Source organism: Pyricularia oryzae, chromosome 4, assembly GCF_000002495.2.
Source record: "Pyricularia oryzae 70-15 chromosome 4, whole genome shotgun sequence".
Lineage (NCBI taxonomy): Eukaryota > Fungi > Ascomycota > Sordariomycetes > Magnaporthales > Pyriculariaceae > Pyricularia > Pyricularia oryzae.
Window position 1 is genome coordinate 2,679,723 of NC_017851.1, and position 19,970 is coordinate 2,699,692.

Here is a 19,970-nt window from a genome sequence, read left to right on the forward strand (position 1 = left end):
CCTGCGATTCCGCCAATTTTTTCGCGGGGAGCTCTTGTCGGCATGCGAAAGTTGATCCGGTCTGCCCCAGGTACAGTCGGTTGGTTAGCTGGGTCACTTACCATCACCGTGAGCCTGTTGCTACAACCACATACATTTCTCGCCAAAATGAAAATAAAGGCGTGAGTGTCACCCTCGTCGCCTGTCGCTCAAACAAGGCTTCGTACTAAAGCAGATATCCTATCACAGACTGAGCCGCGCCCCTCAGCAGCCTGCGGGCTCTGACGTCGCAAGAAAACCGAAGAATGTCGATCCAGCTCTGCATCCCTTTGAGAGGGCAAGGGAGTACCAAAGGGCTCTCAATGCAGTCAAAATGGAGAGGATGTTTGCCGCACCTTTTATAGCACAGCTTGGCAAGGGTCACGTCGACTCGGTCTTCTCCATGACAGTGGACCCCGAATCTCTTTCAAGAGTTGCCTCTGGAAGCGCCGATGGTGTTGTTAAGATCTGGGACTTAACTAGTCGGGAGGAAATGGTAAGCTTGACTGTTTTTGGGTCGCTCAGAGAGAGATGCCATTGTGCGCATGGTGGATATGGCTAACCTGGCTGCTTCGAACTCAGTGGCACACGACGGCGCACGAGAACATCGTCAAGGGCATGTGCTTTACAAAGGACCAGAAGCTTCTCACATGCGCTTCTGACAGGACGATCAAGCTCTTCTCACCCGACCAAGCTTCCGACTCTGCTCCTCTATCAACCTGGCTTGGAAACAACGCCTTCACGTCTCTGTCTCATCACCGATCCAAGAACTCGTTCGCTGCCGCTTCCAGCGTCATCTCCATCTATGACCTTGAGCGCCACTCCGCCGCGCCCGAAGTTCTGCGCTGGCCCACATCTACAGACACTATCAACTCCGTTGCGTTCAATCAAGTGGAGCAGTCAATACTCGGCTCGTGTGCCTCGGACCGTGGCATTATATTGTAAGCTCATACTGCCAGCAAAGGTCTGAGTATGAAGAATTCTTTACTGATCATATATATTTAACAGATACGATCTGCGAACCTCCATGCCTCTGCACAAGACTGTTCTGAACTTTACATGCAACAAATTTGCATGGAACCCTATGGAAGCTTTCAACTTTGCCGTCGCTAGCGAGGACCACAACATTTATCTGTAAGTCTCTGATGAATTATTCAAGGGCTGCTAGACAGCATGTTCTAATCGAGCGTATGCTAAAAAATTGACCTGGCAGATTTGACATGCGCAAAATCGACCGGGCCTTGAACGTACTGAAAGGTCATGTGGCTGCTGTCATGGATGTGCAATTCTCACCCAATGGTGAAGAGCTTGTCTCTGGTGAGTCTCCGCGGCACAGTAAATCATGACTGACGATTTTGTGGCAAATGGTTACTAACTTCACCTTAGGGTCGTATGACCGCACTATCAGGCTCTGGAAGAGGGACAAGGGTCACTCTGCCGACATATATCATAGTAAGTTCAATCCGTCACATCGATTTTGTGTGATTGAAGCATTCATCCGAGGCTTCCCACTAATCACCTGTATTCTTATTTGCAGCGAAACGGATGCAGCGTGTCTTTGCCTCTGCCTGGACTCCGGATAATAAATATGTTCTGAGCGGCTCTGACGATGGTAACGTCCGGCTGTGGCGAGCTCGTGCTTCGCAGCGCGAGGGCGTCAAATCTGCACGACAGCGGCAGGCCGAAGAGTACAACCAAGCAGTGACGGCACGGTACGCTCACATGCCCGAGATTAGGCGAATCAAGAACCACCGCCACGTCCCCAAGGTAATTAAGAAGGCCGGTGAGATCAAGAGCGAGGAGCTCAGGGCTATCAAGAGACGTGAAGAGAACGAGCGCAAGCACTCGAGCAAGAAATTCGAGAAGCGAAAGGCTGAGAGAGAAAAGATGATCCTGGCCAAGGAAAAGTGAGTTTTAAGGATCCGTCGTCATGCGTACTCATGTCATGTAACACACAGGGCTTATTTTCTCAACTGGCGTTGATTCCGTTTTCTGCATTGCGTGGCGTTTTTTGGTACCGGCCTCGACATGTTGGCAAGGATAATATAGTTGAAGTTGTTTTGTTTATACCCTAGAAAATCCAAGAAAATATTACGGCTTATGTTTCCAAGGTAGATCGTGGTGCAGGCGGCCTTGAAAGATCATTTGCACCTGTCACACAGAAAAGTCCAGGGGTCCCTGGTTGTTTCTCATGGTCATGCCTGTCTACCTAGACGTCCTAGACCGTCGTTCAAAGAAACAATGTCGGTCAAACGAGAATCAGAACAAAGCCAGAAAACAAGCTCAGGCCAGCTCGTCCAAGTGGATAATAATAGCAACGAATAGGGCAACTAGGGTATAATAATGTTACGGCTTTGACCCCGTGAGACGCTCGACGCAAAACAATCCTTGATGACTTTCTGGACCCTCGAAATGCCGGACGATCCAATGCAAACAAACCCAGCACTCCTACCAGATACGATTGGCTCCAAAACGCCGAAAACACCCCTGGATAAAAACCATCAAGGTTCTGGAAGCACATGTTTCTGGGGGTGGTTTATAAACAAATATGCGACTGGGCACAAAAGAAAAGAAGAATAATAATAAACGTGTTTCATCCAGAAAACATAGCCAAGAAGAGAACGACAGCCCGCCAACCAAACCGCCAACCCCCAAAAATACCTTTTAACTTGTAGATCCTACTCCGGAGAGGTAGTTCCCGCCCGGCAGAAACAAGAAGCCACACGTGATGATAGCAGAAACAAGGCCACCCAGCACGACGGCTCGCAGGACCAAACGGTCCTGCATGAGGTGCAGATCCCTGTTGCGGGTCGCCACGGTCCCAGCAAAGACCCTCCGGAGCAGCGACGGCCTGCTGCCGCCCTCCTCCCTGTACCACGCCTCGCGCGAGTAGTCGTTGCTGGGGCCCAGTGGCTGCATGCTTTGCTTCCACGGCGGATCGACGCCGCTGACGGTCGACGCGTGGCCTCTGCTCTTGTCGTGGCCCCCCGTGATCACCGTGCTGAAGCCAACGACGGAGACAGGCCTGGCCACGTCGTATTCCGTGCGCGCGCTGTGCGTCACACTGGCGCTGACGTTCACAGTGACACTAGGCCGGTGGCCTGCGGGACTGTTGTGGTTGCTGCTGTCGGGACTGAGACGGTCGTTTTTGGCTTGCCATCCATACCAAGAATTTTGATAACTCTGGGACCTCGAGTGTGATGGCAACGAAGCCCCTTTTCCTGTTCCGTCGTGCCCATCAACGGAGGGGTCCTGTAAGCCCGCATTTTCCAGCCCGGAATCTCTATTGGGTTGCTGCGCTTCCCATGGACGTTGCTGCCGTAGCCTTTGGAAGTGCAGTTCAAGGCACAGCCCCTTTGCAGCCGCCGCAAGCCAGGTGATGCCAGGCCACAGCAGCAGTATCCCGAGGACACGAAGGTACGTTGAGAGACCTGAGACGGTAAGTATGACGTCAAATCCCAGGCCCATAACAATAAAAACTGCGGCCATGGAACGCGTAAAGTTGATCCGCGGCTTGTTCGCATTTCTGTACAGACTCCATTTGATGAAGCTCGGATGGGAAAACTCCCTGAGGATGTTGCTGGACATGGTAAACGCCGGCAGGATGGCAGTGGGGTGTGTAGTATGCTGCAAGCCTTCGAGTATCGAAGCCCGATCCCCATCGGATAGTTTCAGCTGCCGTGGCGCACCTTTTTCAATGTAGGTCCTCGCAACTCTAGTGAGCTCATCCCTAAACGGTTGTTTTGCGTCTTGATCTCATGGAAATCCCCGGAATGTCAGCAAGAAGTCTATGCTCGGGCACATGGATGAAGGCATTCAAGTGGTCAGTCATTCTGACTTACATTCATGGAGTCGAACTGATGTGACAAAGTCTTTGTTCTCGCCACGTTCGGATAAGCCGGTCTCTGAGATGCTCTTACGAGAAGGTGGTCCGAATTCTTCTTTTTCCGATACCCTGTCGAGAATGGCCAGTATGTTGGTCATCTTTTCGCTGTTTGCCCTCTTGTGCGCAGCCAATGGACAAGTGCGAAGACGCTCCGCCTCGTCTTCGCAGTCTGTGGTCCACGGGGGTGATGCGGACTTTTGTCTCCTAGGGAGCCTGCTCCATCTTTGAACGTAGTCTGAATACCATAGGAAGAATTGCAGGTTCTCTGCGTTGTGCTCGATATAAATGAGGTAGTCCATGAACTCGCTGAGTGATAGTGGCTTTTTCGTATAAGCTGTTAGTAAGGTGTATACCTCCCAAGGAGCTTCAAGCTCGTTTGAGGGGTGTAGCTTGGGTCGCATTGGACCTACTGATTTCGTCTGGTTCTTGACAAGGTCCGAAAAGCTTGGTCCTGATGGTGAGTCTTTGGAGGCTGGCTCAGCCGCCCTAACTCGGTCGGGCTTGAATGGCTCTGCCATTTTCTACCAGAGCCTGACCGGGCAGTAGGTACCTCGAACGACGAAGAAAGTGATGAGCGCAGTCGTATTCTTATGAGCAGACTCTGCACATATAAGTGGCAATCGTTGATTGCCGAGCAGAGAGGAACGTTTCAACGCATCATGACGGGGTAAACACTCCGCCGATATATCTCAAGAGTAGCCTGTCCCAGGCGGGAGGCAAGAAGGGAACCCTTGACGTCAAGAATCGGAAGCGGGAGAGATGACAGAGATCGCCAAGCTATCATGATGTTAAACAAGGCAGACGGATGGAGAGGGGTGTGCTGCACGTGAAACCGGGTGCACCAAGCTTTTGTGCACTCCCGAAAGGCTTCAGATGGAGAGAATTAACTATGAAGTCGACATGTTAATCCAGGCCAGCAGGAATATCGTTCAAGGACGTGTTACCATATGCGGAAAGGACTTCGTTGCGAGATGTATGTATCTATGGCAAACCGTGTATGTCTGACAGTGTGGACGGAAGTGACGGCGTGGGGGTCAAGTATCGAGTGTGTATGGCGGTTCGTAGGTATAAGCGGGACTGTCTATTCAGAGCCAGTCTGATCTTGGCGCTGTCAACTTGACAGCGAGAGATTGGAGGATGCGATCTTTGTGTGGGTTGGCGTGCAGTCGCTGATGTATCGAGAAGGGGTAAGCTGGGTTTGACAAGGCATCATCCAAGGCGGACAGTCAGTGCGTGATCCGTGGCAGGGGGTGGGGGGAATGTGCTATAGGTCCCAGTAATAATTATGCTGCTGTTGTATTTCATGGTAATATTGCACGTTTGATACGCCTTGGAGACTGCACAGAAACACACTGCTACCCAGTACCAACTCAACCGTGGTTCCCGGGTACGCAGCGGTGCGTTCGGTTTCCGTCCGCCCCAGAACCAAGCTGCCAGACCGGGAAGTGCCTGGCGAAGAGGACAAGGCCCCCTGGACGGCAATCTATCTATCGCTTGCCCCGGCTGGGAGTCCATCACGGCTAGGTAGCATTCCAGACATGAGATGACAGGATGTACAGTAGTATGTTTGGCACGAAGAAGATTGCAGAGTAGCAAAAGGAGCGAGCAAGGCTGTGTGGGCAAAAATATTCTCGTTGCTTCAGACTTCCACATGAAATGAAGGACTGTTTGTCGAGTCGTGGTGGGCTATGGAAGCGTATGTTTCGTCTCGCCTGATTACAACTCCAATCGAGTAGTATTAAGCAATAATCAAGTAAAATACTAGCAAACTTTGCTTTTATGTTGCTGTTGCTGTCGTTGCGTATGACAGTTAGATCGACGCCTTCGAAAGAACAAGGCGCTGGATTTCATCCAATGATATTAAACGAAGATCAGTTCTTGGGTTGAGGTGACGGGATGAAGGATCGATCGCCTAAGCTCGCCGAGGCGTGGCTCAATATTCCCGCTGGACCCCTGGGAAATCAAGGCTGGTTGCCGTGAGCTACCCCCTACCTTTTTAGCGGGTCAGTGGAGGTCCAACGCGGTGGGCCCACTTCTCGGTAGGAAAAGCACGTACCGTATGTATGTACCCCTTTCCCCGCCTACATAGTATAGTTGAGGAGATATTAACGCTAATACTACTAGGTAGGTAGGTATATATTTGGTTATTGTTAAACTCTACTCTTTTTTTTTGGTTTTTTCCTGTTTCAGCACACCCAGACTTGCATTCCAACGTCATGCGCCCACTTTACTTTTGTTGAATACGAAGTACGTTCCCTGTTACATTGTACATACGGAGTAGTGCGTTCTATTGGTTCGTTGCTTCCTTCCTTCTCCATTCTCTTTTGCATGTTGTCGTACCTATGTACTCTGTATAGAGATCGGTTTGGACAGAAGGTGGCTTGGCAGGTATGCAAGACGAAAACATTCAAATTCTACGCATACTAGTAACACACTGTAGGTATAGCGCAGCTTACAAGTGTCCGCCTGCTCCTATTCCAGGCACAGAGGCATTGTCGTTTCAGGACTTGAAGCGCGGCCTACCAACTCTACTGTCTAGGCATCACAAAGTTGGCGGCCCATACAGGTATTTGATTGGGTAGCAGCCGGGCTATAGTTTGTGATAATAGTAGAGGGTCTCCTTTTTTTTCTCGGTGGATTCCGCGTCAGAAACCGATTGCGAATTGCCCGATGCCGGTACGTACATGGTTCCCTTGTACACAATACTATACGTAGGCTCGACTAGAATCGACCAGACTAGACTTTTAACTAATATAGGTAGTACACTGAACACTCATTTTTATACCGGTACTGCAGAAATTCCTACCACTATCCCGGTACATCGTTTAAGCGCAAATAAACGCATAATAAAAATCCCCTGCGACGACCATGCTTTAAGCAGCATAGTATGCCTCGACCCTGAGCTTTCATCTCAATTTATCCCTGATCACGACCATACGATCAACAAGATCGACCTCTAGCGAATGAAAATCCACCGAGTCTATCTGAGCTTACGTAGTGACATAGCGCATCAATCTCCAAATAGGGTAGAAATACAACAGGACTAAAACACGTCTGGGAAGTATGTACGCCGCAACACTAAGCCTGTTGGTTTCTTGGGACAATTGATTGCAGCACCGCCAAATAGTATTATTTAGATTGCAGTACGTAACTTGTGCCTGCGAAAAAAAAAAAAAAAAAAAAAAAAAAAGTAGAAATAGAAATGCCCTAACAAAGTTGTCAGTCACCGAAACCTGTCGTTACACAATGGATATTGAGCCCTAAAGTGCCCGTGACCTCTCCTGAGCCAAGTATCAAACTCTGTTGTATTTTGGAAATGATTAAGTTCCATCAACGTATGTCCTGTTCGTCCCATATAGTCTGCTGCAGTTCCATCCCAGTTCCATCCCATCCAGTGTCGCCATACGCCAATTCCGTGGTGTGAAGATTCTTACATCTCATGACCACGCGCAGTTCGATGCAATCCAAGCCAAAACAAAGCAAGAAAATCGCCCCTGAGATAATTAAAGACAGAAAGCAAATACAAAAATCAGGCACCAGGGGCATTATGGCAAAACAGCATATGACGAATCCCGTCGGATGCCCTTTTGTTATTAAGCGAATATGACAAAAGCAAGCATAACGGCGACAAGAGCGTACCCCATGCCCATGATTTCGCGTTCAGAACTTGCGGAGCCTTCCGCGTCCTTAGAGCCAGATGGCGCCGGCGCCTCAGCACGAGTGCCCAACCCGGAGCCAGTGGGCGTGGTCCTCGGTGCAGGTTGGAAGCCGCCAGTAAAGGTATCCCCGACTGCCGGCAGCGCCACGTTTCCGTTCACAAGCCAGCCACCCGGCGTCGCAGTCGGGCACTCCCTCGTCGAGATCGCTGTGGGCGTATAGTCCGCTCTCATAATGCCCGCTGCTGTCACCTTGGCCCATTGTGCTTTTAGGTTCTCAAAGTCGGGTGCAACTGGGGTCGGCTGGCCCTTGCGCACGAAGCCACCCTTGACGCTTTCATTGACAATCATCGGGTCCACGGGCGGACCATAGCTGATGAGGCCATAGTGGTTTGCCTCCTCGATCCATTCATATATCAAAGAGCCGCTCCAGTCGTTGATCATGTCTGGGCCAAAGATTGCCGCCTGGTCTTCAAAGAGGCGCGGCCCTGGGACATTGCATCCAGTCTCGGAAAAGAAGATTGGTACGGGGAAGTTCTTGGCCTGCTCCTGCAAAGCGACGTATCCCGATGTGTTGTAGTTGGCGACGTCACACCAAGAGTATGAATTGAGAGCAAAAAAGTCGACATTTTGCGACTCGTCGCCCCCGCATGTGAGATAGTTCTGTAGCATAGGCCTCAGCTCCGCGATGTCTGCCGCTGAATAGCCTACAGGGAACTTGCGATATCCTTTCGAGTCACGATAAGCCTTCATGTCTCTGGCGGCAGCCTTGATAAACGGTGCAGCCTGAGAGTGGCCGCTGGTAGAGATGATTTCGTTGCCGACGAAGAAGCCCAGCGAGTTGTCAAAGCTCGAGAAAGCATCCATGACTGCGGCGTATGCATCGTGCATCGCCTGGGTCCAGCGAAGTTCGTTCTGATCAGGGTTGTCAGTAAGTTCTTAAGCCACTCTCTCGACGGGCTAGCGACAACAAGCAAACAAAATTTTACTCACAGGCAGAATGTAAGTAGTGAAAGTATCCAGATCAATGAGGGTGTAAATGCCCACGTTGGCAAACTCGGCCATACAACCAGTGTGATCCGCGAGAGGGTCGACATGATAAACGCGGATGACGTTGGCGCCGAGTGTTGCCATTAGTTGCGCGTCCCTGCGACACTGTTCTGTATCAACCAAGGGGTCGTCCTCGACTAGTTGATAAGCAATGCCTTTGAGCAACGAGTCAGCCAATGTGTATCACCATGTCATATCCCACGGGGGACCGGAGAAACAGCAGACCTTTCATGATGAACTGTTTTCCCTCGCTCGTGAAGAATTTGTTGCCATGCGCAGTGATGGTCGGCAGCGCACCAGCGATTGTTGCCCAGCCGGCCATCACTGCGGCTCCCAGGAAGCCCTTCATCCTTTCGGAGATTCGACTTAGCCTCTCGACGCGCAAGTAGATACTCAGGGACAATGTACACGCCGCTATAAGACAACGACCAAGGACCAAGAATGTCTGCTTGTTGCATGAAAACAGAATCTTCAAAACAGATTTCTAACCAAAAAAGAAAAACTTCCCAAAACTCAAGATTGGATAAAGACTTGAGTATTGCTTGATGATCCAGGAAAATGATGCGGAAAACCTGACCAACGAGTAGTTGCAGAATATTTCTAGCGAGAGACGTGGGCAAAAATGTCCAGACTAGGGGTTGGCGGGACTCCAAATATAGTGCCGACTTATATTGGTGAGTGTAGAGTGCTAAAATGAAAGAAGCAGTAACGACAGTGCTTTTGCAGGTGTGACGACCCGTTGGCAGGATCAACAACTTGCTGAGTTGGATAGGTAAAGTAGGAAGGTAGGTAGGTAGCTTCGCACAGAACGGGAGGGTGCAGATCTATATGGTGATGCTCCCAGGTCGCATGGAAAAGAAGGGCCTGGAGATAGGTCCTGCTATTGGAGCTGCTCTAGCAAACAACCTTGGCTACCTACATGTAAGGTGCATGTACGGCAGCCGCAGGTGTACTAAGGCGAGATGCTGTGGACATGACTTTTATTGGGTTGGCAAACAGAAGGGTTAGATTGCAAGACAAACAATATACAAGATGGCAGCACAATAATGACGAGATTCGGTAAGGTAGGTAGAAAGATATAGGTACCTCAGGTAGCTACCTAGGTAGGTAGTGTATGTAGGTAGTATCCGGCAGAGAGGTCTGCGAACGGGATACGACAGGCAGGATACGGAAATAGGACTGATTAATTGATCAATTGGGACCCGATTACCCGATTGATTGATTGAACAGTTGATTGAATACCTAATTACAAAGTAGTCACACCAACCAGACCAGACCTGACCGGGCAGTTATTTGGAACGGGAGACGCGCAACACATTGCATATATCTTTTGCGGCTGTGTGCAGACAAACCCCTCGCGTCCGGCGCGTCAAATCTGTTTTTCCCCCTTCTCTCTCTCTCTCTCTCTCTCTCTCTCTCTCTCTCTCTGTGCTGGTTGTTCCTGACCCGATGCAAGCTGTGCTCGGAGACCAGCTTTTCTGGGCCGCCCACCCACTCCCAAGGTGGCATGACGATGAGCTGGCAGGGGTAAACATTTCGTGTCGATAAAGACCCAGATAATTGGGGGGGGGGGGGGGTCGCGTTGTCAGTTCAGTCACGGCGGTAAACTCGTAAAAAAGAAGTAGACGGCAGGCTGGACCAGAACGACAAGCATCGTGATTGCCTGCATTGGCATCCGATTTGGACTTAGCTCTTGGCCAAAAAAGAGAGGTTATCTTTGATAATTGGCCAATCAAAACCACCTATTTTCCCACCTTCCTTCTCATTCGCCATACCCGCAATCACACCACGTATTTGTGAGGTACAGCTGGTGACGACATGACAAGGTACCATGCCTTTCAAGCCCTGGAAACTTGGTTTCATCCCGGGAGCTGCAGGATGAATTGATCATTCCAGCCGAGACTTTCATCTATTGCCTACAGAAGAAAGATAGCAAGATATTTCGACGAGCCGGGCCGTGAAACAAGCTATCACGAACCATCAATCAACTGTTGTCATTTTCTTCCTTTGCCTTTCTATCTTCGACTTGGTGTGCCTCTCTCCACGCACTTGTCACGCTGACGACACGCATGAGAGTATGCGCCAACAAAACACACGAGGACAAATTACCCGGAGGGACACGGTCTCCGCAATCCAGTTCAGGGGTAATTTAGCGTAATTGTCGTATCTTTCTGCGTTTTTCCCCACTTCGGAAGCTCTAAATAAGGCACGTTAAGACACCCACGATGGATGCCCAGCGGTTCTGGTGCTGCGACAGGTAGCACGATGGTATGTTACACGACATAGAGACGGACATTTCCAACGGAGCCGATCCAAGGCAGTCGAGCTACACGAGTTATTACGAAGAATCAAGTCAGCAAAGTGAGCGAGACAGACGCCCATGGACGAGAGAAACACTGGCTTGGAAACGGAAGTTGGCGAGTGCATGGCGAGTGCATAGCGAAGTGCATGGAGAAGTGCACCATTTTTGGCGTCCACGGAAACTAAACCAAGCTTGTATTACTTGCTCTTGATACGCAAGTCTCGGATCTTCTCCAACCCGCTACAGAGAGTCAACGGTGGTGAACTAGTCCTCTCCGTTCTCAACACGGCCATCATCGTGGGCTCACTCTCCTCGTCGCTGGTAATTACAGTCGGAAAAGCCGCTGTAGGTATCGAGCAGTTGCCGTTCGCTTGGGAGCTTGTGGGCTCAGCCTGCGCATATGCATTCCGACTGGAAATGCAGTGCGGCTTGTCGATTCCACATACTTCGGTCAGTATTTGATACGTCTCTCTTTCGACCTCCTCCATGGATGGCCGACCCATGGCATTGACAGCCAGCATTCGTGCTGTCATGTGGAGCAAGGGGACAACCGCCGCAAAGACATTGACATCCCGAGAACCCTCCGTCATGTCTTTTCTGTCTTGAGACGTTGCCTTTTTAGCTAAGAACTCCATCCACCCCTCCACTTGACCGAGATTACGATGGTACGACGAGTCGGGGATCGAGCTGCCACGCCCATGGGTTTTTTGCTTCGCAGCTCGATGTTCGGCGAAGGCTTTGCTCGAGATCCCCAGCAGAAGCCCGAGCATCTCGAGTATGATGCAGCCGAGGGAAAACACGTCGGCAGCCCTGGGGTCGAGCCAGCCTGGTGCTGTGACACCTGCCGTAAGAGGGCTGCCTATCAAACGTGTACGGTCACTGTCGGTGGATGCTCGAGGAATTCCAAAGTTTCTGGACTCGTCAGTTCTTATGGCTGGGTGCGGCAGCTCAAGACTTCTATCACGCACCAGGGATGACGTAGTGCGGATCCATTGCTCGGGAGCAGCATAGTTGTACGCTTCATTGTCGAAGCTATCTAGACCCTCGGCTCTTGCCAAGACTGATGGGTTTAATCTCGTAAAATCGGACAGGAGAATATCCTCGTCGTCTCTTACCATAATGGTAGAGGGCTTGATGTTGCCGTGGGCCAAGCCAATCCCATGTATCATGCAGAGCGTGCCAGCTAGGCAATTGACCCAGTTGAGAACCCGCAACGGCTGCGTATGCACCCCGTTCACGCCGCCGTTTCTTCTTGGTCTTGTTCTCCTGACAAATGCTACGGGACTGGCCGTGTCGGTTGTGGTTGATCTCAGCAATGTCCTGAGAGATCTTCTTTTGCTCGCCGAGGCAGGCTCGAAAAGGACGTAGATATGGTCCTGATGTTGGTACGAGCAAAAGTACGAAACAAGATGAACACTCTGCAGCGTGCGAGCTTGTTCAATCTCCTGGCAGATTTCATCCTTTCCCACATATGCACCGCCGCCCAATGATGCCAGCCTGAATCGTCTTCGCTCAAAAGTCTGGCCAGGGTACTGTGGCAAGCTGACACTGTCAATGATCTTGCTGCTGGTTTCCCTCAGCGGTTTCCAGGGCTCGCGAGCGATGTCGAGGGGCACCAATTCCAGGGGTTGATAGGTCAGGTGCTCTCCCTTGCGGGGGAATCTCAAGAGGTACTTGAACTGTCGTTCGCAAAAGCTGCGTTCGAGTCGTCGATCGCCGACTTTGGTACCGTCGGGTTGTGAGCTCAACAACTGCTGCGCTTGTTCAGGGTCAAGGGGGAGGTCATTGTCATCCCACGAGTTTTCTAGAGCGGCAAATATACGCTCTGGGCAGCCGAGATCTAACAAAATGAGGAATATCCGCTTCGCTCTCTCCAATATCAGACATCCATAGGATCGGTCGGTCAAGCCGCCCCTGGAGACGACCGGGCGGCTGATGAGTTCGCAATCAAAAGGCGAAAGATTGGAATATATGAACTGCCTCGTAACTGTCTCCTGGATTCGTGCAGTGTCCCACCACATTTTTGTCGTCATCGGCCGTCGACCTGATTCCCCGCTGGCGATATATCCCCCGCCACTATTTTCTTGTCTGCGAGGACTATCTGCTTGTTTCTGTTCGTCCTCTCAAAGACTGGTCATTATACGTAGTTGGGCAAGATTGAATGCAGACGGTGCGTATTTGCACATGAATAAGTTACCAAAGAACCAAAATAATGTACGGTATTCTAGGGGTCCAATTCTGGCGTCTGTCGAGGGTCGGAACCCACGGATCAACAAATATGCAACGAGCTTTGCCACGTGAAAATGATATCAATGGCAAGGCGGAAAATACTCCGTATATCAACCTTTTTGCCTTGTCCATGTTCCCAGATTATTGTTGGTGGTGCAGGCGGGGGAACGTTTCATTACGTCTGAACTTTGCTTCCAGAGCGGAAAGCTTACTGGAAAATTGTTTATACCAACATGGTAATGAAGAAAAAGCCCCTAGTTTTGTTTCAGAGCAGCCCGGGTCAGAAATGCGGCAATGATGTTATGTCGCGCCAATCCCAAGCTGGTGCTGGTATATATCTTGGCAAAAGCATGTCTAAACGTTTTTCTTCTTCTTTTTCGATAGGTATCAGCACAATATTGCCTGTCGGATGACAAATGGCCCAATCGGTACCTATGCACTCTGCATATGGTCAAAGAGGTTAAAAACGCCTAAAAGAGGCTTCAAAAGCCGTTGAACAACGTGGCACGATCGCGGGGTTTGCTTTTGTCCACATTTCGGGATGGTTTGGTTTAAAAAAGACAATACTATGTCGGACATTGAGTAGATGTGCAGCAGGTATGCATCCAGCATGGCTTTCCATGACCAGCAGGTCCCAGTCCGACCAAAATACTGACAAACTCTGATTGCGCGGCTTGCAGATATTTGTTCGCATTGGGAAAGTTGTATTGGGTGGCAAGAGTAACCAAAGAAGAAAAAAAAAACCTAAAAAAATAAAATAAAAACAAAACCAAAAACTTATTACTGTGTATTCAAGGTGTACGGCATACGGAGTAGGTGTAGGTCTACGTGTACGTAGCTGCTTATCAACGAAAGACTATGCAGAGCCAGAGTCCAGAGCTGGGCAAGATACTTCGTACTTTTTCTCAGACGAAAGCTCAATCCATAGTATGCCCATGTTATGCAGCCTCATGCGTAATGTGCGTAGTCTCTATTATTTGCCAGGTTTGGCTAGGTCGAAAAGAAAAAAAAAACATTTCAGTTGACCTTTACATGTACTTTATCTCGGTCTATGCGGTTGTACAAAAAATGGACGAGAAGGGATACACAATCAAATACGCAGAAAATGCGTTCAGTCTCTCTTCAGATATTTGGTGACTCATAAACCCTCGAGCAAAACCTCCTTCTTGGCGCCTTGTCGACCGACAAATGTCTCCATCGCCCCGTCGATGCCCGCGACCTTGCGGGCGAGGATCTGCAGGCTGACCGGCAGCACATTGTACCAGTCGCACCAGCGCGCGTAAAATGGCATGCCGATGTGGTCGGCCTTTCCGTTGTCAATGGCGCTGATAATCTCCTTGGCGACCTCGACGGGCTCCACGATGGGGGCGATGATGCTGTTGGGTGTCTTGACGCCGTAGAAGAGCGGCGTGCTGAGCTGACCGGGCGTCACCAGGACCGTCCGGATGTCCGGGTGCGACTGCTTCAGCTCGGCTGTCAGGGACTTGTGGAGGGCGATCACGCCACCCTTGGCGGCGGCGTAGTCGGTTAGGCGCGCACAGCCCAGTTGGCCGATGACGGACGAGATTGTCACAATGGTTCCTCCCTTGCCGCCGCGTACAATGGCCGGAAGGAAGGTCTTAAGGGTGTAGAAGTGGGAGACGAGGTTGGTCGAGAGGCTGCGCTCAATATCTTCGATCTCCATCTCAAGGAGGGGCTTGCCGTTGACGATAGCTGCGTTGTTGATCAGGACGGTAGGAGTACCCAGCTGAAGGAGGGGTAACGTATTAGCAATGAAACAAGGTGAGCAGGAGCCCGAGACCTGGACGACAAACTCTGCTAGGGCAGAGAAGAGCGGAAAACAGCATCACATCATACGTACTTCTTCTTCAATCTGCGCCGCAACCTTTTTGAGGGCAGCCTTGTCCGTCACATCACACTTGTAGTGGTTCACGCCACGCGACTCGCCATTCTCCATGTCCTTGACGTCGAGGACGGCGACGCTCGCGCCACGCATGCCATAAACCTCGGCGATGAGGAGGCCCAGACCGCTGGCACCGCCGGTGATGACAATGACCTCCTCGTCCAGATCGACCTCGCGGGGCATGCCGAATGCGATGCGGCGGTTGACGGCAGCCAGGGTCCAGCACACGGTGACGAAGGTCGCGTAGGCCATGGTGACGCGCATTGGCATGGCATCGTACTCCATGTGCTGGGCGCGGAAGCACAGCACCACGATCCAGGCCACAAAGGGGTGGAAGAAGGTCACATAGAGCACCTTGAGGACGAGGTCGATCGAGAGCGGCGCAAACCAGGACTCGCCCGGGGGAGAACGATGGTGGGCAGCCATGGTGAAGTTTTGGGTATGGCTTGGGTAGATGGGCAAATGCGCTCGCTAGCTGTATGTACGATAGACGCAGGATTAAGAGTATCGATAGACTGATTATCGTACAAAGGAATATAAAGTTCCAGCGACTCTAATGGTCGAAAGAAAGAATGGAGGCGTGCGAATTACCACAAAGTGCACTGCGCTGCAATGCACTGCATTGATCTACCTAGAAGGTGTAAAGAAACAACTGACTTTCGGTAACGGTTAGTATGGGTAAACTGTCCACATCTCTTAACAAATTCGTTACAGTAAAAGTACACCCCCCAATCCCTGTTGCACCGAAAGAATAGGTAGCTGCCAGATATGAATTTCTTGGCTCCTTGAAACTTGATCAACCAATGAGATGACGGTAATAAACGGGGCTGAAAACAGGAGGCTTATTCGTAAATCGTAACATATTTGTTTGTAGTTACAGGGTAAGCTTGGGTTTAGCTAGGCTATTCGGTGAGTGTATGAGGTACAGCATTGGACTTGCCAGCTTGCGTGTATCAGATACAAGGTGAGTTCGAATACCTGACTTGCCTGATTCGCATTCATATTTAATCATTGGAGGGTTGGGGTGGTGTAGCACATGGAAGAAGACCCCTAAAATATTTCAATTCATGCACAAGGATCTTTCGGAGCTACCCTGTCGAGATGCCGCCGGGGGGTTTTAAGGGGTCTTTTGCCGTTAGAGCAATGAGAATTCCGGGTATCAGAACACTATATTAAATTAAATTTGCCTGGACAAACATGATATTATCGATTTTCCTTTGCTCACCGTACAAGCAAAACAAGGGCGCAAGGGACAGAAAGCAAAAAATGAGATAAGAACTGTCAGAAGATTGACAAATATCGACAACGACAGGATTCGAACCTGTGAGGCCGAAGCCATATGATTGCTCAGTTGGATGAATCAGATGATCCAGCCAACGGGTTCTAGTCATACCCTTTAACCACTCAGGCACGTTGCCTTGTTGATCCGCTAGGGTTATAGCAAATATAATCCCTCGAAAGCTTGCCGCAGCAACCTGGTTGGCGTCTAAATATCACACATCACCTGCCGTTTACGGGAAGGGTGGAGCGGCCCTTCAGCTGAACACTCGATCTAACAACACATCTTGCCCGCCGTCCTCAATTAAAGCCCCGTTCCCCGTCCTCTATCAAAAATGTCAGGGGCCGAAGCGCCGTTGATAGCAAACATTGACGCTACCGGAGAAGTAGAGCCGGAAAACGCATCATCAGAAGGAATTCACGAGGATGGCGCCAATTTACCTAGATTACCAGACGCGCCACCAGGCCTGTTTATCTGGCTGCTGGTGCTATCGGCGGGGATAAGTGGTCTTCTTTTTGGATGTAGATACTTCGCAATTTGCTCCTTGCCCCAACGACAATGACTTTGCTGATTATCAACTGACACTCAATGACCACCAGACGATACGGGGGTAATATCATCTACGCTGGTCTCCATCGGCGACTCCCTCTCGGGCCGTCAACTCACATCTCTGGACAAGTCGGTCATCACATCGTGCACCTCGCTATTTGCACTCTTGATCTCCCCGTTTTCCTCATCCATTGCCGACAGCCTGGGCCGGAAACGCGTCATCCTGGTCGCAGACTTCCTCTTCGCGGTTGGTGCCATCTTGCAGGCATGCAGCGACACTGTGGCCGAGATGGTCGCTGGCCGGTCCATTGTCGGGGCCGGCGTCGGGGCCGCATCCTTTGTAGTGCCACTCTACATCGCCGAGACCGCCCCAGCTGACCACAGGGGCAAGCTGATCACCATTAACGTGCTGTTTATCACGCTGGGCCAGGTGATCGCCTACGTGATTGGCTGGCTTTTTGCCGAGTATGGTGACAAGTCCAGCGGCTGGAGGTGGATGGTTGGGCTGGGAGCTGTTCCTGCTGTGGTGCAGGCGGTGCTCCTCCTCGGGATGCCAGAGACTCCACGTTGGTTGGTCAAGTCAGGCCGGGAAGAAGAGGCACTCGAGATTATCCGTCGAGTTTCCGGTGGCAAACACAGATCGACCTCTGACCGGGTGGCTCAGCGAGTCCTTGAGGAAATCCAGGTCGAGATCCGTGAAGAGTCCGAAGCCCGTAGACGGCTCTTGGCCAGCCGTGACGGGATGCAGTCATCGAGACCAGAGTGGATGGAAAGATGGTCAGAACTTGTAAAGGTGAGGCGGAACAGACGAGCTCTGACTGTTGCGTGCCTTCTCCAAGGACTACAGCAACTGTGTGGATTTGTAAGTTCCCCATTCGCACTGCACTTTGGGTATCTTATTTCCGAAGCTCGCCAGATGTTCATTCACATTTGTGGCTATGCCAGATATCTTGACTAATCACATTATTTTCGATCCTATGATAGAACTCCTTGATGTATTTCTCTGCATCCATATTCACAATGGTCGGTTTCGCGACGCCAACCCTAACGTCATTAACGGTTGCCGTTACAAACTTTGTCTTCACGGTGCTGGCACTTTTGCTGGTAGACCGCATTGGCAGGCGTCGAATACTCTTATATTCCCTACCTTTTATGATTGCTGGACTACTCCTTGCAGCGTTTGCATTCTCGTTCATATCGATATCTTCGGCGCCAACATCATCACCGATACCTAGCGCTGCCAAGACGGGGGATGCGCAGCTGTCACCGCGGGCTGCGGCAGTGATGATACTCATAAGCATCATGATATACGTTGCATCCTACGCCATTGGGCTCGGCAACGTTCCGTGGATGCAAAGCGAGCTCTTTTCGTTGAGCGTGCGATCAGTCGGCAGTGGGGTCGCGACAGGGACCAATTGGTTGGCCAACTTTGTGGTGGGCTTGACGTTTTTACCCTTGATGGATGCATTTGGACCGGCTGCAACTTTTACCATGTACGGGGCTGTCTGTGGTATCGGTCTCGTGCTCATCTGGCGGATCTATCCGGAGACGACGGGATTGAGTCTCGAGGAGGCGGCAAGCCTGCTGGAGGGTAGCGCCTGGGGGGTGCGGTAGGGCTGCGCCACGCATACACGGTACTTAGTACCTACGCAGTAGATCTAGGTAGTTCTTGAACTAATTAGTCCCTGTATCGATAGAGACAACCAGGCCTCGTTCGGGTGCAAAATTTCGGGTGCCAACTGGGACCGAGGTTTGTAATTCATTGGATTTTCACATGACCGATTAGTCGGAGAATTATGTGTAACTGAATGGTGTTCGGCATTGTTAAGCTTACTATGGTACAAGGCTGGCAAAGAAAATGCGAGGTAGTTTTCGAGTCGCTCGGAAAGCCGCGGCAATTGGCGGCTTGTAGTGGGGGTTTCCTGGGCTTGATGGGATTTCTTTGTTCCCTCGAGTTTTTTTTTTCTTCTCCGAGTCACGCTAATGACATCATTACCTACTTGACTAGTCACTCAGGCGCGTAATCACTTCGTACACTAATATCGCCATCGCCATTAACACAGTAGTTTACCGGTAGGGCCGAGTTTGCCAAGTTTGGCAAGTCGTCGCCAACTTTTAACTCAATGACAGCGGTCATACCGTGTGTCAGGATGAATCGATTGAATTTGAAATAAAAAAATTTCCTTTCTTTTTTTCCTCGATTTGCACAAACGGCGTCAGGCAGCCCGTGTTGTCCGAATGCCGGCTTGACTTTACTATGTGTATATTCTCTCTTCTCCCTAGAAAAAGTTCTCACATTCTCGAAAACTAATTACCCTCCAAGACTTGTACAGTTAATAGATTCAAGGCTTATGCAGGCGAAGCTTTGTGCTAACGATCAGCTTGGGGGGTGGGGGGTGGGTGCTGTGGAGATGACGTTGTAATTGGGCACCAAGTAGGTGTAAAATATTTTGATTACCACTTAATGACAAGCCAGACCTCTCTCTCTTACGAAGTAACAAACCATTGCTAATAAATCAAAGCTAGAAACCACTTACGTGCCACGATCGGCACGCTAAAAGGGGGCGCGACTGGCGGCCCCGAAAGAATTGGTAAGACCGATACCGAGGCACCCGCGTGGGATCTCTTGGGAGAAGGGATTCGGTACTACCTTGTGTAAAAATTGCCGACATTGGAATAAAGTTCTACGTTTGATGCTTGTCAAACCCGTTTGGAATTTATTGTTTCTTTCTTAGAATAAACAACCGTCGCCGCCGCAAACGAGAATCAGCACGCGCTCAAACGAATGTGTTTGCGTTCGGGATTCGGCTCATGTCCAAGGTAGTTTAGAATTGCACGAGCCAGCATACCCTGCCAGGACGTTCTCGAAAAGTCCATCAGCAGATGTCAACTCCACCACGCTGTACTGCAGTAAGGTATTTGTAACATGGGCAAGGTGAAGAGCTTGCAGATGGGAGGGGCGGGTCCACAAGCCGCCTTTTCGCCTCGCGTAGAGTGGGTTTGGTTCAGATGGCGCGAGTTCCCTAGGTAGGGGTTCAAGGAAGGGACTGGACTGACTGCATGGAAGAAGAGAAAAAAAAAATAAGATGACTCGCTGC

The 19,970-nt window shown here is 50.5% G+C and overlaps 8 protein-coding genes and 1 non-coding gene across 9 annotated transcripts; 3 read left to right on the forward strand and 6 right to left on the reverse strand.

Moving 5' to 3' along the window:
- Positions 1-147: 147 nt before the first annotated feature.
- Positions 148-2,133, forward strand: MGG_03210 (U3 small nucleolar RNA associated protein; the record flags this gene model as incomplete). The annotated part of the gene is made up of 8 exons (XM_003716722.1): positions 148-161; positions 229-514; positions 601-932; positions 1,027-1,152; positions 1,232-1,335; positions 1,405-1,470; positions 1,556-1,925; positions 2,094-2,133. 8 exons carry the CDS (start codon positions 148-150, stop codon positions 2,131-2,133), a joined length of 1,338 nt encoding a protein of 445 aa, XP_003716770.1.
- A 549-nt stretch (positions 2,134-2,682) lies between these two features.
- MGG_03209 (uncharacterized protein) lies at positions 2,683-4,422 on the reverse strand (the record flags this gene model as incomplete). Its single annotated transcript, XM_003716723.1, has 3 exons — positions 2,683-3,767; positions 3,861-4,224; positions 4,315-4,422. The coding sequence occupies 3 exons, from the start codon at positions 4,420-4,422 to the stop codon at positions 2,683-2,685; spliced, it is 1,557 nt and encodes a 518-aa protein (XP_003716771.1).
- A 479-nt stretch (positions 4,423-4,901) lies between these two features.
- On the forward strand, positions 4,902-5,432 carry MGG_17129 (uncharacterized protein; the record flags this gene model as incomplete). The annotated part of the gene is made up of 2 exons (XM_003716724.1): positions 4,902-4,961; positions 5,250-5,432. The coding sequence occupies 2 exons, from the start codon at positions 4,902-4,904 to the stop codon at positions 5,430-5,432; spliced, it is 243 nt and encodes an 80-aa protein (XP_003716772.1).
- Positions 5,433-5,764: 332 nt separating this feature from the next.
- MGG_17130 (uncharacterized protein) lies at positions 5,765-6,234 on the reverse strand (the record flags this gene model as incomplete). The annotated part of the gene is made up of 3 exons (XM_003716725.1): positions 5,765-5,896; positions 5,961-5,985; positions 6,179-6,234. 3 exons carry the CDS (start codon positions 6,232-6,234, stop codon positions 5,765-5,767), a joined length of 213 nt encoding a protein of 70 aa, XP_003716773.1.
- An 814-nt stretch (positions 6,235-7,048) lies between these two features.
- Positions 7,049-9,925, reverse strand: MGG_03208 (glycolipid-anchored surface protein 5). Its single transcript, XM_003716726.1, has 3 exons — positions 8,836-9,925; positions 8,554-8,765; positions 7,049-8,475 (listed from the first exon to the last, which is right to left on the reverse strand). Exons 1-3 carry the CDS (start codon positions 8,957-8,959, stop codon positions 7,498-7,500), a joined length of 1,314 nt encoding a protein of 437 aa, XP_003716774.1. The 5' UTR covers positions 8,960-9,925; the 3' UTR covers positions 7,049-7,497.
- Positions 9,926-11,109: 1,184 nt separating this feature from the next.
- On the reverse strand, positions 11,110-12,979 carry MGG_03207 (serine/threonine protein kinase; the record flags this gene model as incomplete). The annotated part of the gene is made up of 1 exon (XM_003716727.1): positions 11,110-12,979. The coding sequence occupies exon 1, from the start codon at positions 12,943-12,945 to the stop codon at positions 11,110-11,112; it is 1,836 nt and encodes a 611-aa protein (XP_003716775.1). The 5' UTR covers positions 12,946-12,979.
- A 942-nt stretch (positions 12,980-13,921) lies between these two features.
- On the reverse strand, positions 13,922-15,800 carry MGG_12752 (epidermal retinal dehydrogenase 2). Its single transcript, XM_003716728.1, has 2 exons — positions 15,003-15,800; positions 13,922-14,888 (listed from the first exon to the last, which is right to left on the reverse strand). The coding sequence occupies exons 1-2, from the start codon at positions 15,468-15,470 to the stop codon at positions 14,280-14,282; spliced, it is 1,077 nt and encodes a 358-aa protein (XP_003716776.1). The 5' UTR covers positions 15,471-15,800; the 3' UTR covers positions 13,922-14,279.
- Positions 15,801-16,344: 544 nt separating this feature from the next.
- MGG_20197 lies at positions 16,345-16,462 on the reverse strand. Its single transcript has one exon. It is a non-coding gene; the product is annotated as a tRNA-Ser (tRNA).
- Positions 16,463-16,569: 107 nt separating this feature from the next.
- Positions 16,570-18,654, forward strand: MGG_14868 (myo-inositol transporter 1). Its single transcript, XM_003716729.1, has 2 exons — positions 16,570-17,734; positions 17,857-18,654. Exons 1-2 carry the CDS (start codon positions 17,162-17,164, stop codon positions 18,484-18,486), a joined length of 1,203 nt encoding a protein of 400 aa, XP_003716777.1. The 5' UTR covers positions 16,570-17,161; the 3' UTR covers positions 18,487-18,654.
- Positions 18,655-19,970: the final 1,316 nt, after the last annotated feature.